At 39.0% G+C, this 13,575-nt stretch overlaps 1 protein-coding gene across 1 annotated transcript; it reads right to left on the bottom strand.

Annotated features, from left to right (window-relative positions):
• Positions 1 to 9,510: 9,510 nt before the first annotated feature.
• foxq2 (forkhead box Q2) lies at positions 9,511 to 12,332 on the bottom strand. Its single transcript, XM_086089635.1, has 2 exons — positions 11,728 to 12,332; positions 9,511 to 10,919 (listed from the first exon to the last, which is right to left on the bottom strand). Exons 1-2 carry the CDS (start codon positions 12,148 to 12,150, stop codon positions 10,554 to 10,556), a joined length of 789 nt encoding a protein of 262 aa, XP_085945761.1. The 5' UTR covers positions 12,151 to 12,332; the 3' UTR covers positions 9,511 to 10,553.
• Positions 12,333 to 13,575: the final 1,243 nt, after the last annotated feature.

The raw sequence follows: 13,575 nt of genomic DNA, 5'->3' as shown, positions 1-13,575 counted from the left end.
CGCCATTGATCACTGCCTTTTCTTCACTCTCTTTGTCCCTTCTCCTCCATTCACACACACACACACACACACACACACACACACACACACACACACACACACACACACACTGTAAAATTCATCCTTAGGCAAGCTAACTGCGCGCACCACCTTTTATCAGTCCACAACTGTTAAATTAATAAACTGATATTGACGAGCTATCAGCCGAGGGTGGGGGATAAATAATTTGCGTAGCAGAAGGTTTAGGTCACATGACTTTAGCACACATCATTCTGTAATTATTCCCCACGAGGAACCAAGTGAACAAGCAGAACACACAGGCAGAAAGAATCGTAAGGTGTGTAAATATTCCATTTTGATTGAATATCCCTGAGAGTTTCTAATATTTGGGTTGCTCATTTAGTGAAAGGATTGGGGAATTTTTTGTTTGCCAGTTGTTGATTGGCTCATTTAGCTATAACACTCTAAAAAGAGCATTGTTGAACCAACTTAAGTTTAAAAAGGGAATTGTCGACCAACTCAACAAAAAAAACCACTTCAATTGCTACCACAAGATTGAATCAAGTATGTTCATTAAACTTAGTATATTCACTTTATATTTATTTCTATTTGTATTGACTGAAAAAAAGAGCTTTATTTGGTAATACACAATTGAATTAAGTTAATCCAAAGTAAGTATAAGTTAATGTTCATTAAACTTTAGATATTCACACACGCCCCCTTTAACTTAATTAAATTGTGTGTTCAATACAAATAGAAATAAATATCCAAAATCAACAACCCAATTTGTAATCTTAAATTGGTTCAACAATTCTCTTTTTAAAATGTAGGTGATAGGGATAGAAAATACTGTATGAAACTTTATTTTTCATACACAGGCGTCAGTCACTGAAGTGGGCAGCTGTTTTCTTCTGTATGGATCATTTTCATGTAAATTCATCAATAAAGGTAAAGACATAATCTACTCAATTTCCCTTTGAAAATTAATTCATTTTGCTGATATGTTGGAATTATTGACAGCCATTGTTCTTGAAACAGAAATAATAGTTCATTTATAAATAAATAAATAAAAATGAAGTACCTGTAATGTTTTCCTACATTTTAATATCAAAATGTCTTTACTGTTATGTCTCTCCAATGAAATTTCACAATTTGTATGATGTTTTCTGAAGATGCTAATTCAATTTTTCATATATAGGAATGTTCTCCTGTTGCTTATTAGTATGCCTTTTCCATTTAAAAAAACCAACAACAAAAAATCCTGATTCAAGCTGTCTTTACCTTTGCCATTATGCAATAATAAGTATGAAAGTATCTTTCAATTTGCCATATTTGTTCTGTCAGTAAGGATTGCCTTTACTATAAATGCTTAAAGTGGAAGTCAACCTTAAACATTTCTTGACAATGATATGTTATATGTGACCTCACTAATCTAAACCTGACATTCTGATTAATATTACATTTGTGGAGTATGAGTTAAGTAGCAAAATCCAGCCGTTTTTATCTATTTTAGAGGGCGGCCATTTTGCCACTTGCTGTCGACTGAAGATGACAACACAGTTGCTCAAGGCTCAGGCAACGACCAATCACAGCTCACCTGTTTTCTGAAGCTGAGCTGTGATTGGTTACCTGAGACCTAAGCAATATAGATGTCATCTTCAGTCAACAGCAAGTGGCAAAATGGCCGCCCCCTGAGATGGATAAAAACGGCTGGATTTTGCTACTTAACTCATATTGTACTGACGCGAATATTAAACAGAATAACATGTTTAGACTAGTCAAAAAAAAATTGGGTTGACTTCCCCTATAAAATGTTAAAGAGTCAGTAACTTTCTAAAAATAGGACACATATAAAACCAAGGTGGCATAATAAAAAAAAATAAAGCTTAATTAGACTTTTTTTTTATAGTGTTGTAACCGTTATTGATCAAATTATAAGAAAATTACACAGATGCTTGATATTAAAGTCGCACACCAGTTACTAGACAGCAGCCCGCTATTCAAAATGTTATAGTGAGTTTTGATGTCTTTACAATACATTTAACTAGAGATGAGCGAGTACCGACATCAGGTATCGGTATCGAGTTGATACCTTGCCTTATTTTAAAGTATCTGTACTCACGACGACCTTCTTTTGTTTACAATCAGGAACTAGAAATTAAAAATTAAAAGAATAGCAAATTGCAATTAATTTCATGTAATTTTAAGCAAAAATGCTACATTAAGTCTTATTATCTGTCATTGCTTTATTGGAAATTTCATGCATCAAAAGTACTATGGGTACTTGATATCGGTACTTGTATTGGTATCGGTCTAAACAAAAGTGATATCGGACATCCCTGCTAATTTGTGCTCGATAAAGTTTGGGAAACAATACATCCGATTTTGTACGTGCACTCAACGTGTCTGGCAGAGGTGAATCAAAATCATAGGAAACTATAAATATACCAGCGTATGAGATACCGAAGCCTTCAAGGCCATGGGAATATAGTGATGATCATTACGACCGGCGATCATAATCATCACCGTAGCCCGTGTTAGCCTGGCAGAGATCACCGCAGTTTACCCAGAAGGCCGTTGCAGCAACACGGAATGTAAATTTATACGATATTGAGCTTTTGCAGCTTTTTTTTGTTGTTGTTGCCGTGAGCGAGGAACACACATACACACGCGCCTATACGCACACACTACCTGCTAAAGTGCAATGTGTGACTCAGTCAGATGAATTTCCTGCAGCTGATGGTCAAATGCAAATGATGGAGGAAAGGGGGAGGGAGAGGAGGGGAAGGGAGGGGAGGGGGGAGAGTGCAAATCATGGAAGTGCTCCTGTCGCCCTCCGGCCATTGCTGACCTTTCTCCCCCCCCTGGCCATGGCCCTAAATGTCAGAGGTCACGTATCAGGGTCAGCAGGGAGTAGCACTGGCCGGAGATGTATCGCCATGGCAACACTCAGCCCACCAGAGATGGGGAGTTGCAAGGGTTTTTTTGCCTCATGGACTGAAATCTCACACACAAATATACACAAACCCACACACAGTTGGGAATCGCATATTTGTGTTTTCACCAGTGGCAGTCTGGAAGCTGCTTGGAATCCAAACTTATACAATGTGCAAACTCAAAACACAGAGGAAGTAATTATGCAGTTAAAGTTGTATGGCAATTCCACTTGGACAAATTACGTCGCCTAAATTTAAATCAGCAGTTCTCAAACTCTGCTCCCCAAGCCGCAGAAAAAAATGGAGCAATTAATGTACTGTAATGCCCTCGAAAGTGGGCAAGGAGAGCCACAGTCATAGATGGCGTTTATTGCATAGGACAAACAGTCAAACACACAAATATTAATTAGAACACTAACAATGAGCTGCTATAGGCCACAACTCCGCGCCCAGACACTCAGACTGAACTCGCCTGATGTCAGCAACAAGGCGACGCCCCTTAAAGGCACATCACGGATACTACAAAAATGCAATAATTGGGCCATTCCACCCAATTGGTGCCATTTGCATGTAGTAATTCACAAAATCAACTAATTTTTTTTTATATTCATATATTTACACAATCACACACACAAACACACAGTCACCCCCACTAATCGCACTTATAGGGACCATAATGAGGGAAAATCTACGTGAAATTGACGCATTAAAAACTGTATTTTTTTGTATCTAAAATTGTTTTGAATAAGTGGGGATAATGCTTTGATAAGTATTTTCCACGAAATATGGGAGTTGCCTCTTCCTTTGTTATTATTATTTTATGTTTTTAAAAAAAATTGTGTGGAAAAATTGACAATTCCGAACATCCGGGCCTTTCTGATATTTCCCCAATATAATGTAATGCAAATGCTTCCTTTTTAGGGCAAAAACAAACGGCGGTTTGTATTGCTTTTGCTTGCGACTAATGACCACTTGTTATAGTCGTCAAACGACATTTCATCACATTTTAAAATCAAAATAATCCTCACAAATCAAATACCCAATGCTTTTCAATAAGCGGAGAGCGTCATTCCAGAGAGCCGCCATTTTGACTTGTGACGTAAACTCGGAATTGTCAATAGGTGAATCCGCGTTTATACATAGGCCCACTAGCTTTGTGCTTAGGGCCCAGATTTCGATTTCACACCAAGTCAATTTGTAATCATTATTTCAGCATTTGTCTCATTTTTATTTGGTGACGTGAGATTGTGTTTAACGTAAAATGCAGTATATGCGCTTACGCTCAATAAAGGTTGCAAAACACTGTACAGTACTAGTATTATAGCGACCAATTTATCTTGTGGACCTCAAGTGTACCTAATGTTGTGTCCGACCGCACTGAATGAACATATATGCGTGCATCTTGCGACATCTAGTGGCAGGATGAGACCACCTGCTCGCATGCTGTTCTAACTGAAGACAGTGCAGGAGGAGAAAGAAGGTGGGAGACGGTCAGGGCAGGAGATGGGGGGCGAAAGGCCCACTAGACTTGCTTTTGTCCCGGGGGAGCTCCTCGGGTCGATGCCTCGTCCTACCATATGTCTGATCGCAGCTGTCAATCAACAGGTCAAGGCGGCTCGTGGGGATGCGGGCGGCTGCGGAGAGATCAAACGGCAGACCTGGGGGATGACAGATGCAGATGGAAGGAGGAAAAAAAGGCAATAAAACATTGCTTCAAAGATGGTAACGGTGCACTGGGAGGCAAATTATTGTTAACAGTAATCTGCAGAATAGGCGCCTCGCATTGCCATCGATTGACTATTAAAGGGCCTTTGAAGGGAGACGAGCTTTTGTTCGTGGCGGGACACGAGGAGGAAAATGGCAGCTGCTTCTTTTGGGTCCGAGGAGCCTTAAATAGTGCTACCTACCTACTACTTGTATGCAATCATGTTTCCCAATAGACAGGCAATTTAGACTCCTGCTGCCTTTTATATGCTTACAAGTCTTAGTCCACAGCTATTTGATTTACTTTAGGGTCATCCATCAGCCATTTTGTGATTTATATTTTTATGTCATAAATTTTAACTAGGCTACTCCAAACATTTTGCTTCACTAACTTTTTAATATATATTTTTTTATCTAGAACATAAATAGCTTATTTATGTCTTTTTTATCTTATGTTTCCTAAATTAATAATTAAAGAAAGTGTAAATGTACTTGCTGAGAAAAGTTTTTCTTGTTTTCTGGAATGTTCACATATTTAGGCAACTATGTTATTAATTAAAAAAAATATATTTAGTGTTTGTTTAATGTTAATATGATACCAGGGGTCACCAACATAGTGTGTGCGGGCATCGAGTAGTGCTCAAAGAACACATGACGAGGCTGCGGACCTGTTTTAAAAAAAAATAATAATAATATTTATTTGCCGGGCATTGTGATTTTCTAGAAATGCTGCAGAAGTGAACATTTGAATTATAAAGATAACGTGTTGGATATGGATATTAATCTGTATCCTACGGACTATATGCACAGAGTATGTCCGTAAAAATCTCATAATATAACTAGTGCTGTCAAAGGTAAAGCGTTGACTAATTAATTAATCACAAACAATTATTGCATTAATCATTTATTACCGCAGATTAATCGCACTATAAATTTTGACTGCAGATGATCCTTTAGCCAACAGCGGATGGTTACGTTAAAGGTAGCAAAGGTTGTGTTTGAACAATAAACAACTGCATGCATTAAAGTAAAGCATTAATAAATATGATATTCAGAATATTTGTTCATGTCAAACTATTGGGGTCATTTTTTTTCCATTTTAAATAATGCATGTATGTGCAGTGGATACAATTTTTTTAAAGAAGTCCTCATAACATTAAATGTAAAAAATATATATATATAACAGGTGCTCTTTAAATTTGGCGGGCAAAATGTTGATTAAAAAAACCCTGTTTAATTAAGCGATTAATCGTGATTCATCAAAATTCTAACATGTGATTAATCTGATTTTAAAAAATTACTCGTTTGACTGCTCTAAATATAACCCTAACCCTTCAAATGGCTCTTTCCTGTAAACAATTATATGCCCTATAAAGAATTATTGTGTAGTTCTGAACTTACCCCATGTAAGATAACTTTTTTTATGACAATATTGATACTATATAAATATATATTATAATATGTTATATTAAGTAATTGACTCGAATCAATGCCATGCATATATTTGGGGTGGTCGGTTTCCCACTATGAAATACAAACCTCAGTGAACGCATCACTCAAAATGCTAACCAAGGGAAAATTTGGTGAAGCAGCATGTGGCTCATTGTCCAATTTTATCATTGTATATATGCTGTGTTCCATGTAACTGTAAGTAAACATTTGTATGGGTGTGGTCAAAAGGCGGCTTAGAATATGTTTAGTATAACTACTCGGAACCTCGACTGACCGGGTACTCGATTTATAGTTACTCATGGGTCCATTTTGGGCCTTCTGTACGTGTGTTCATGCGTGTGGTCAAAGCACAGGAAATCAGCCTTGGAATGTTGCGGATTAAAACACGGCCATAATGTTTCATCGCCATCTCAGCGGGGCTGATCTTCTTAGCTCACTCTCTGCTAATCAGGAACATCTTTGGGCACTAATCTACGCACCCCCTGCACCTTTCCGCCCATCTCATTAGATTAACAAAATGGCATGCGCACACACACACGCAGACCTCCTGACCTCATTTGCCTTGAAAGGTAGTTACACATTGTTTGAAACGTGTTGATTTCAAGGCTCGGTACATTTATGACAACGGGTTATCTGCAGCTTTAAGGACTTGGAAGTGCCTTGAAGTTAAGCTTATGACAGAAAAACACACTACAATCGCAGTATGACTGGACAATTTTGAAAAATCTAATTGTGATTTTTGTCTCTCGATATTGCAATTTCAATTTATTATGCGATTATATTTCATGGTCTTCTTCACATATATTTTTTAACAAATACATGCAATAAATTCATCTGTACTACATAAACACATTAGTTATTAGGCTATTTATTTTACATAAATATTTTGGTCGGGTACTTTAATTTGGCAGTTGACAAACACTTTTGGTGCATTACCGCCACCTTCTTTATGGTGCTATAAAAAAATTAATTAATTAATTTCTTCTACTTTCTTTTAGCGGTTTATGGGTGCTTTTGGTGCATTACCGCCACCTTCTTGCCACTGACGGTGATGCATCAAACTTATTCGCCAACTTCCAAAAGAAAGTCAACACTGTTGTGGAGCAAGAGCGGGAATGAGCTTTAATTTTAATATATACATGTCACTCCTTAGTATAAGTCTCAAGGCCAGCCAAATTGCGAACAAAAGTGTGACTTACAGTCCAGAAAAATACGGTGTATAAAAAAAAAATGAAGCATACCAATTGGCCCAAATGAAGCATTTTTTGTTTGTTGTCTAGATTGCGGCCTTCGCGATTTGAAAAGCCTTCACTTAGTAAAGTCACACTTTTTAAGGCTCCACGGATACCATTAATGTATTTTTATTTTATTTTATTCTACTAATAAATATCTAATTTATAAATTAATGACAAAAAAATGGCTTATTATGGTAAATCTACAAAGTCTGCAAATATATTCAAAATGCATTAAAAAAAAACGTAATCAGTGGGTTTATAACTATGTCAAGCGCGCGTGTGTGTGTGTGTGTGTGTGTGTGGGGGGGGGGGGGGTGTACAGCAAACATATGCAACCAAATTAAAGCTTTAAAGCTGGTGAATTGAAGAGGATTTAAAGCGGAGGGCAATTCATGGGAATTAAGCAAATTAGGTCTCCAATTAGCACTTGACATTGAATAGGGAGATTTGGTGGACCTGGCTAACTCCATCCCACCCACTAAAAAATTAATTAGCCGGATTTGTCATTGTTCTAATGAACATCATAATTCATCGTGATCATCATAACACATACGTCTTTGCTCTTCTCATCCAAATCCCTCGTGCAAACTGTTTGTCCTCTTATGATCTAATTTCACGTCAAATATTGCCTTATTGGAATATTCGATCATTTGACGAGACAAACAAAGTTGACAAAAGTCAATGCGTAACCTTTAATCCTCTTAGGCAGCGTGGATGTAAATACCAACCACAGACAGTCAGAGAGGAATTTCACTATTGATAGTAAAATAGACATCAGGGTTGCAAAGCGTCTTTTAAAAGTTGACTTTCTTTACTAAACTAAATAGAATTTGGAATTTTGATACAAAGCAATGAAATGGAAATTTACCAACAGTTGATACAAATACTTGACAATGTCATTGATGTGATTATCATTTAATACATGGGCGTATGATATGTGGTGGATAGGGGTGGCCTTTGTGTTTGGTGACTAACTAACTATAGTGAAAATGTCCTTTGTTTTCCTCTGTGGTAATTAATTTAATACATGAGCGTTTGGGCTTGATTTCAAATGTTATTTTAAGTATATTTATTTAAATATCAACGTTTGAAAGTGTGTCACACAGAAGTGATGTCATCTAGCAGCAGCCAATAGCACAGCACCTTCAGATGACATTGCTCCTTGCACACAACAAGTAATACACAGCATTTTTTTTAAAGACTAAAACTAATAACACTAAACTAAGGCTACGCATTTTTTAAATAACGAAAACTAATTAAAGCTAACTACATTTAAAAAAAACAGAACTCAAAATTAAATAGACACTAACTATAATGAAAAAAATATATAATGAAATGAAATGAAACTCATTTGTGACTTGAGAAGAATCGCTAAGCAGAATTGTCAGGCAAGCAAACTAGCGATTCCTGTAACGAATAACTGGCAACCGGTCCTCAAAAAGAAACGGTTTGTGATTCCCATCACTACATACGATTGAGATTTGCCAGAGCAGTTTGTGACATACGCTCAGATGATGTTTTAAGACTTGGTGAAGCAGCATGTGGCTCATTGGCCAAGGTTATGTTTGTACTCCCCGTATCAATCAATAACTCTTGGTGTTTCCCAGTGTTTATTACACTAACTATTGTCACAATAACCCACCATCGCTGTTGTGGTTTTGCTTTTGTTTCTTTATTATGTTCCATCTTCACCAATAAATTAATAACCCCCTCTCTCTCCATCCTTCCCTTTTCTCAACCCTTGGGCCCCTTACCCTCTTTCCTCAGCAGTGGTGGCAGATTACGGCGTGTGATAATCTTCCTATTTCTTGAAACTGCTTTGGATTGCCCAGATTATCCGGCCTCATACACTCAGGAGTCGGCTTCTGAAAGCCCCCCCCACACACACACACACACCACCACACGGCACAAGCCGCCGATTTGAGTCTCTTATGCGGCAGGAGATTTTGCATCCCGACAGCTTTTGACTAATTAGCATGTGGCGACGGGTGGTGGTGTTTGCAGAGGGCTCACTTTTAGTACCATCTGAACACACACACACACACACACACACACACACACACACAGTGATAGCAATTTGACAGTTCAATGTGTTTTAATAATTAACAAAACATTTCATTTGCTTTATTAAAAAAAAAAAACGTTTAGTACAGACAAGTGCAATTAGCTTCATATATTTTCACTTTGGTCATTTTTACAAGATAGCATGTAGCACTGTGCAAAAAAGCCTTATAACCGAAATGTCACTTGATAGAACACATATCTCAGCCAAGGCAAAATAAAGTGTTTGTCCATCTGTTTGTTAGTTTACGGGCTATTTACTGGATGATGCAAAGTTTGGATTTGTCCATCTCCTTTTATTATTGGCCTGTGACCTGCATTAGAGATAAACATACATTTTGGGGCCACACTACATAGAAAATAATAATAATAATAATAATAATAATAATAATAATAATAATAATAATAATAATTTGAAAACACACTCCTGAGAACTTTTGGCCATATTTTGACCTACAGAGATTGAATAGCAACATTGTATTCTGAAGTACATTATTATATTGTTCTTATTATAAATTATTATCAGATTATTGAAGTTTCATTTAAATTTAAATACAGCACCAGAATGTTCTACCAGCTTCTCAAACTGCCCAGGAATCCTGCTAACTGATTTCAAAAGAAACTCTTGTGTGTTGGACGACAAACTTCTCGTAATTGCCTTTCAAGTTCTTCTAGACTTTTTGTGCTACAATAGACTGGTTCCTTTAACCAGCCCCCGACAAAGAAATAAAAAAAGTCACCGGGTCTTAAGCCAGGATGCCTGGCTGGCCAGCCACATGAACCCGACGACCCAGTCAAGGAAGCCAATCAAGAACGAGAATAGCAAAAAGTGGAACAAAATCTTCAACATTATCCCAAGCAGTGAAACATTGCATGCATTCCTGGTATCACGGAGAAAAGACCCAAAATCTAGTCAGAAGTCATCTCATAGTACTTCAATTATCCTACATTAAAGAACAGCGGGGAAAAAGAGACACAATTACAATAAGTATTTTCAAGTAGTTACTTTTCAAGTACTTTGTGTAATGCATTTTTGGTTTAACTCTTATTCTCTTGCACACAAATAAACTTTTTTATGAACAGTTATCAGGGTCGAATAGCGTAAACTCGTAACTTAAATTCCAGTGAATCAATGCCAAACTGATCACAATCCCACTCAAATGTATTAAGGTCCAGAGACGTGCAGGCCAGGGTGAAATCCTGGCACTTGGACACTGGACCAAGGCCAGTAGAATCTGGGGGTCAAACAGGTTAAAGGGAGCGTGTGGATTTGTGGGCAGCACCAGCAGGCCGCCCGCTTTTGGCGGGCGAGTTGGTATGGCGAGCCGAGGGGCGAGAGCGGGAGCTGCCCGGCAGTCCTGCGGACCCTCCGTCGCGTCCTCCGGCAGTGGTAGTCCCCGTTGGAAAAGTCCTTGTAGTTTGCCGGGTGGACGGCCCAGAAGTGACCTTTGCCGTTTTCGCTGCGTCCGGCTTTGATGAAGCAGTCGTTCAAGGACAGGTTGTGGCGCACGCTGTTTCTCCAGTTTTTATCCTGCGATGACACAAAGAGTTGACAAAGGGTGTCGCTAATGCGAAACGGTGGGCATAAGCGGGTGTTAAGTTGATCTCCTTCGGGATGTCACCTTGTCCCGTTCTTGGCAGGACTCGCTGAGGATGGCGTGTCAACAGCGAGTATGATCTCGACAAGACGCGACACCCGGCGTTACTTTTTTAGCACGTCAAACCGGGCGATCAAGCGTAATCCAATAGACCCACCTTCAATCTGCTATGCCACCCAGCGCACCTGCTAAAGGCAGGAGGCGGTTTGCAACCTAGCAACCGGATTACATTATTTGCGAATTTGCCAACAATGGGATCGCGTCTAATTGTCTAACCACTCAGACAGATTACTCGAAATGGCCAAACAACCCTTTAGTTCCTTCATCTGAATCGTGTTTAACGCTAGCGCATGAGAGATCATCGTGTGCCATGTGAATTGTTTTGAAAATATTTACGACAAATTAGCATTCATCTATCTATGCCAGCGACATATCGAGACTCGATGGAAGCTATTCATTCAAATTATATTATTATAGAATCAAAATAATCTTTACTTCCAGTACGTGTAACAAGACAAAGGATTTGTCTTCACAGTCTTAAGCCGTCCACCAAACAAAAATAACATTGACCATTAGAGGGAGACAGAACGTGAAGCCTGGCAGGTCGCAATCAGCGCACCCAACAAAGGACGGGGCTATATAAAGTTTTTGTACCATTTTTCTTTGGCAGTGTGCCACAAGATTTTCCATTGGATTTGTGCTCTATAAAGATGGGGAAACACTGACTAGAGTGGAAGTTACCTTGCTCTTGAAGTAAGGGTAGTGATCCATGATCCACTGGTAGATGTCACACAGCAGCAGCTTCTTCTGCCCCGACGCCAGGATGGCTTTGGAGATAAGCGCGATGTACGACTGGTTGGGTTTTTCGTCGGACGTGGCAGTTGTGGTAGTGGTCACCTCCTCCTCCCCCTCCTCTCGTCGCTCTCCATCCCCCTCCTCTCCTCTGACGTCCCTTTCTCCAGTCTCTGCTGACCTCTCCTGTACGGCGACCACCTTTTTGGGTTTGTGACCATCCAGCGACGTCTGCTCGGCCGTCGGTTCCCCCGCGGAATCTTTGGCTCCCTTATTGAAGAGGAGGTAGTCGATGGTGAAACTCAGTCCAAGTCGCTCTCGGCCGTTCCTGTCCTCCGTCGTCATATCCGGTGTTGAATAACTGCCACTCATGATTGACAAAATGTACCTTTCAGCTGATCAGTGGAAATTTCTCTGCGGTCTTTGGAGAAATTGGAGCTTTTACAGCATGGCCCAATCTCTCGTCCCTTGCTGCTCTCGCCCGAGTCCTAGCGTTGACAAGATCACAGATAAAGATGAGCCTCTCAACTGTCGTTAACCTTGATGCGCTCATCGGCGACTCGATCTCTATCGCGTGGAAATGACGTCAGTCTATAAGGTTGAACGCGGCGACCTTTTCTAAATTTTCGCAAAGCGTCGGCACCTCTTATGGCCCTACTTTCCACAATCCTCCTGAATCAATGTTGGGCTTCACACTATTTATATGACCGCAAATTGATCCCTCACAGAAAGGGGCAAAGGAGGCACAGGGGAGGTCGAGGTAGGGGGTCTCAATTTAGGCGGATTATTTTTATTAACCTAAGCAAATCTGTGTAATTACGGGAGATTAAACACTCAGGACTGCGCGAGACACGGAGCACCAGGGATGCATGCTGTAGAGTCAAAGGCCCTTTAGATGCCACTGTTATCCTGTTAAAGTTGTTTTGTCCAGTTGGGGAGGCCGTCCAAAGACTTACTGCAATTACAATGAAGCAGTAATTAAACTTTTTCCACCATTAGTGTGACCCTCAACCTGTGAAACTCAATTGAAAAAAATTGAATTATTTTTTCGAGAGGAGAAATTTAAAAGAGATGTGTTTACAAAAGTGTGCACACCCTCTTATAGTGCTTACCAATCGTATTCAATATTATGTTTAATAGTAGTCCGCACACAACCTGGCTATTCTCACTGAAGGTATTGTGCTAACAATGACTGGTAATTGGAACTGTTGGTAATTTCCTTCACCTTGACAAAGACCCGAGTCCATTGACTTTATGCAGTCACAATCACGCATCACTGTAGGATGGTTGTTCTTTTAGTGATGAGCACTTGTCTTGAAACTTTTTGAATTATGGCCAAAACGTTCAACCTTAATTTCCTCAGGCCATAACACAAAAAAAATGCTACATTGAGATATATAAATCTTTCTTAAAAATTATATCATTTTTTTCCAAGGAAATTTTATGTATCAAAAGTACTAGTGATATCCGTACTTGGTATCGGTGACTTCTCAAGAGTTGAAAGTTCTACTGGTACTGGTCTGGGGGGAAAAAAGTGGTATCAAACATTGTTTTGCATTTTATTTAGGGTTTTCTCATTTTGGTGTTTTTAAGTTTATTACATCCAGAATCTTCCACGTTGTCAATAAAATACCTTTATTTCCCATGAGACATTTTCTTTTCTTTTCATGTATTAGCTGTGTGTTTGTATGTATTTTGATCATGTGAAGCACTTTGTGAGTGAGAAGTGCTATATAGTATAACGAATTATACACATTGTATTTGTCTGTGTTTATGTGATGAGCTCCTAAATTGTAA

Source organism: Leptonotus elevatus, chromosome 11, assembly GCF_054856555.1.
Source record: "Leptonotus elevatus isolate MCC_2025b chromosome 11, RoL_Lele_1.0, whole genome shotgun sequence".
NCBI lineage: Eukaryota > Metazoa > Chordata > Actinopteri > Syngnathiformes > Syngnathidae > Leptonotus > Leptonotus elevatus.
This window is presented reverse-complemented; position numbering and strand designations above follow the sequence as displayed.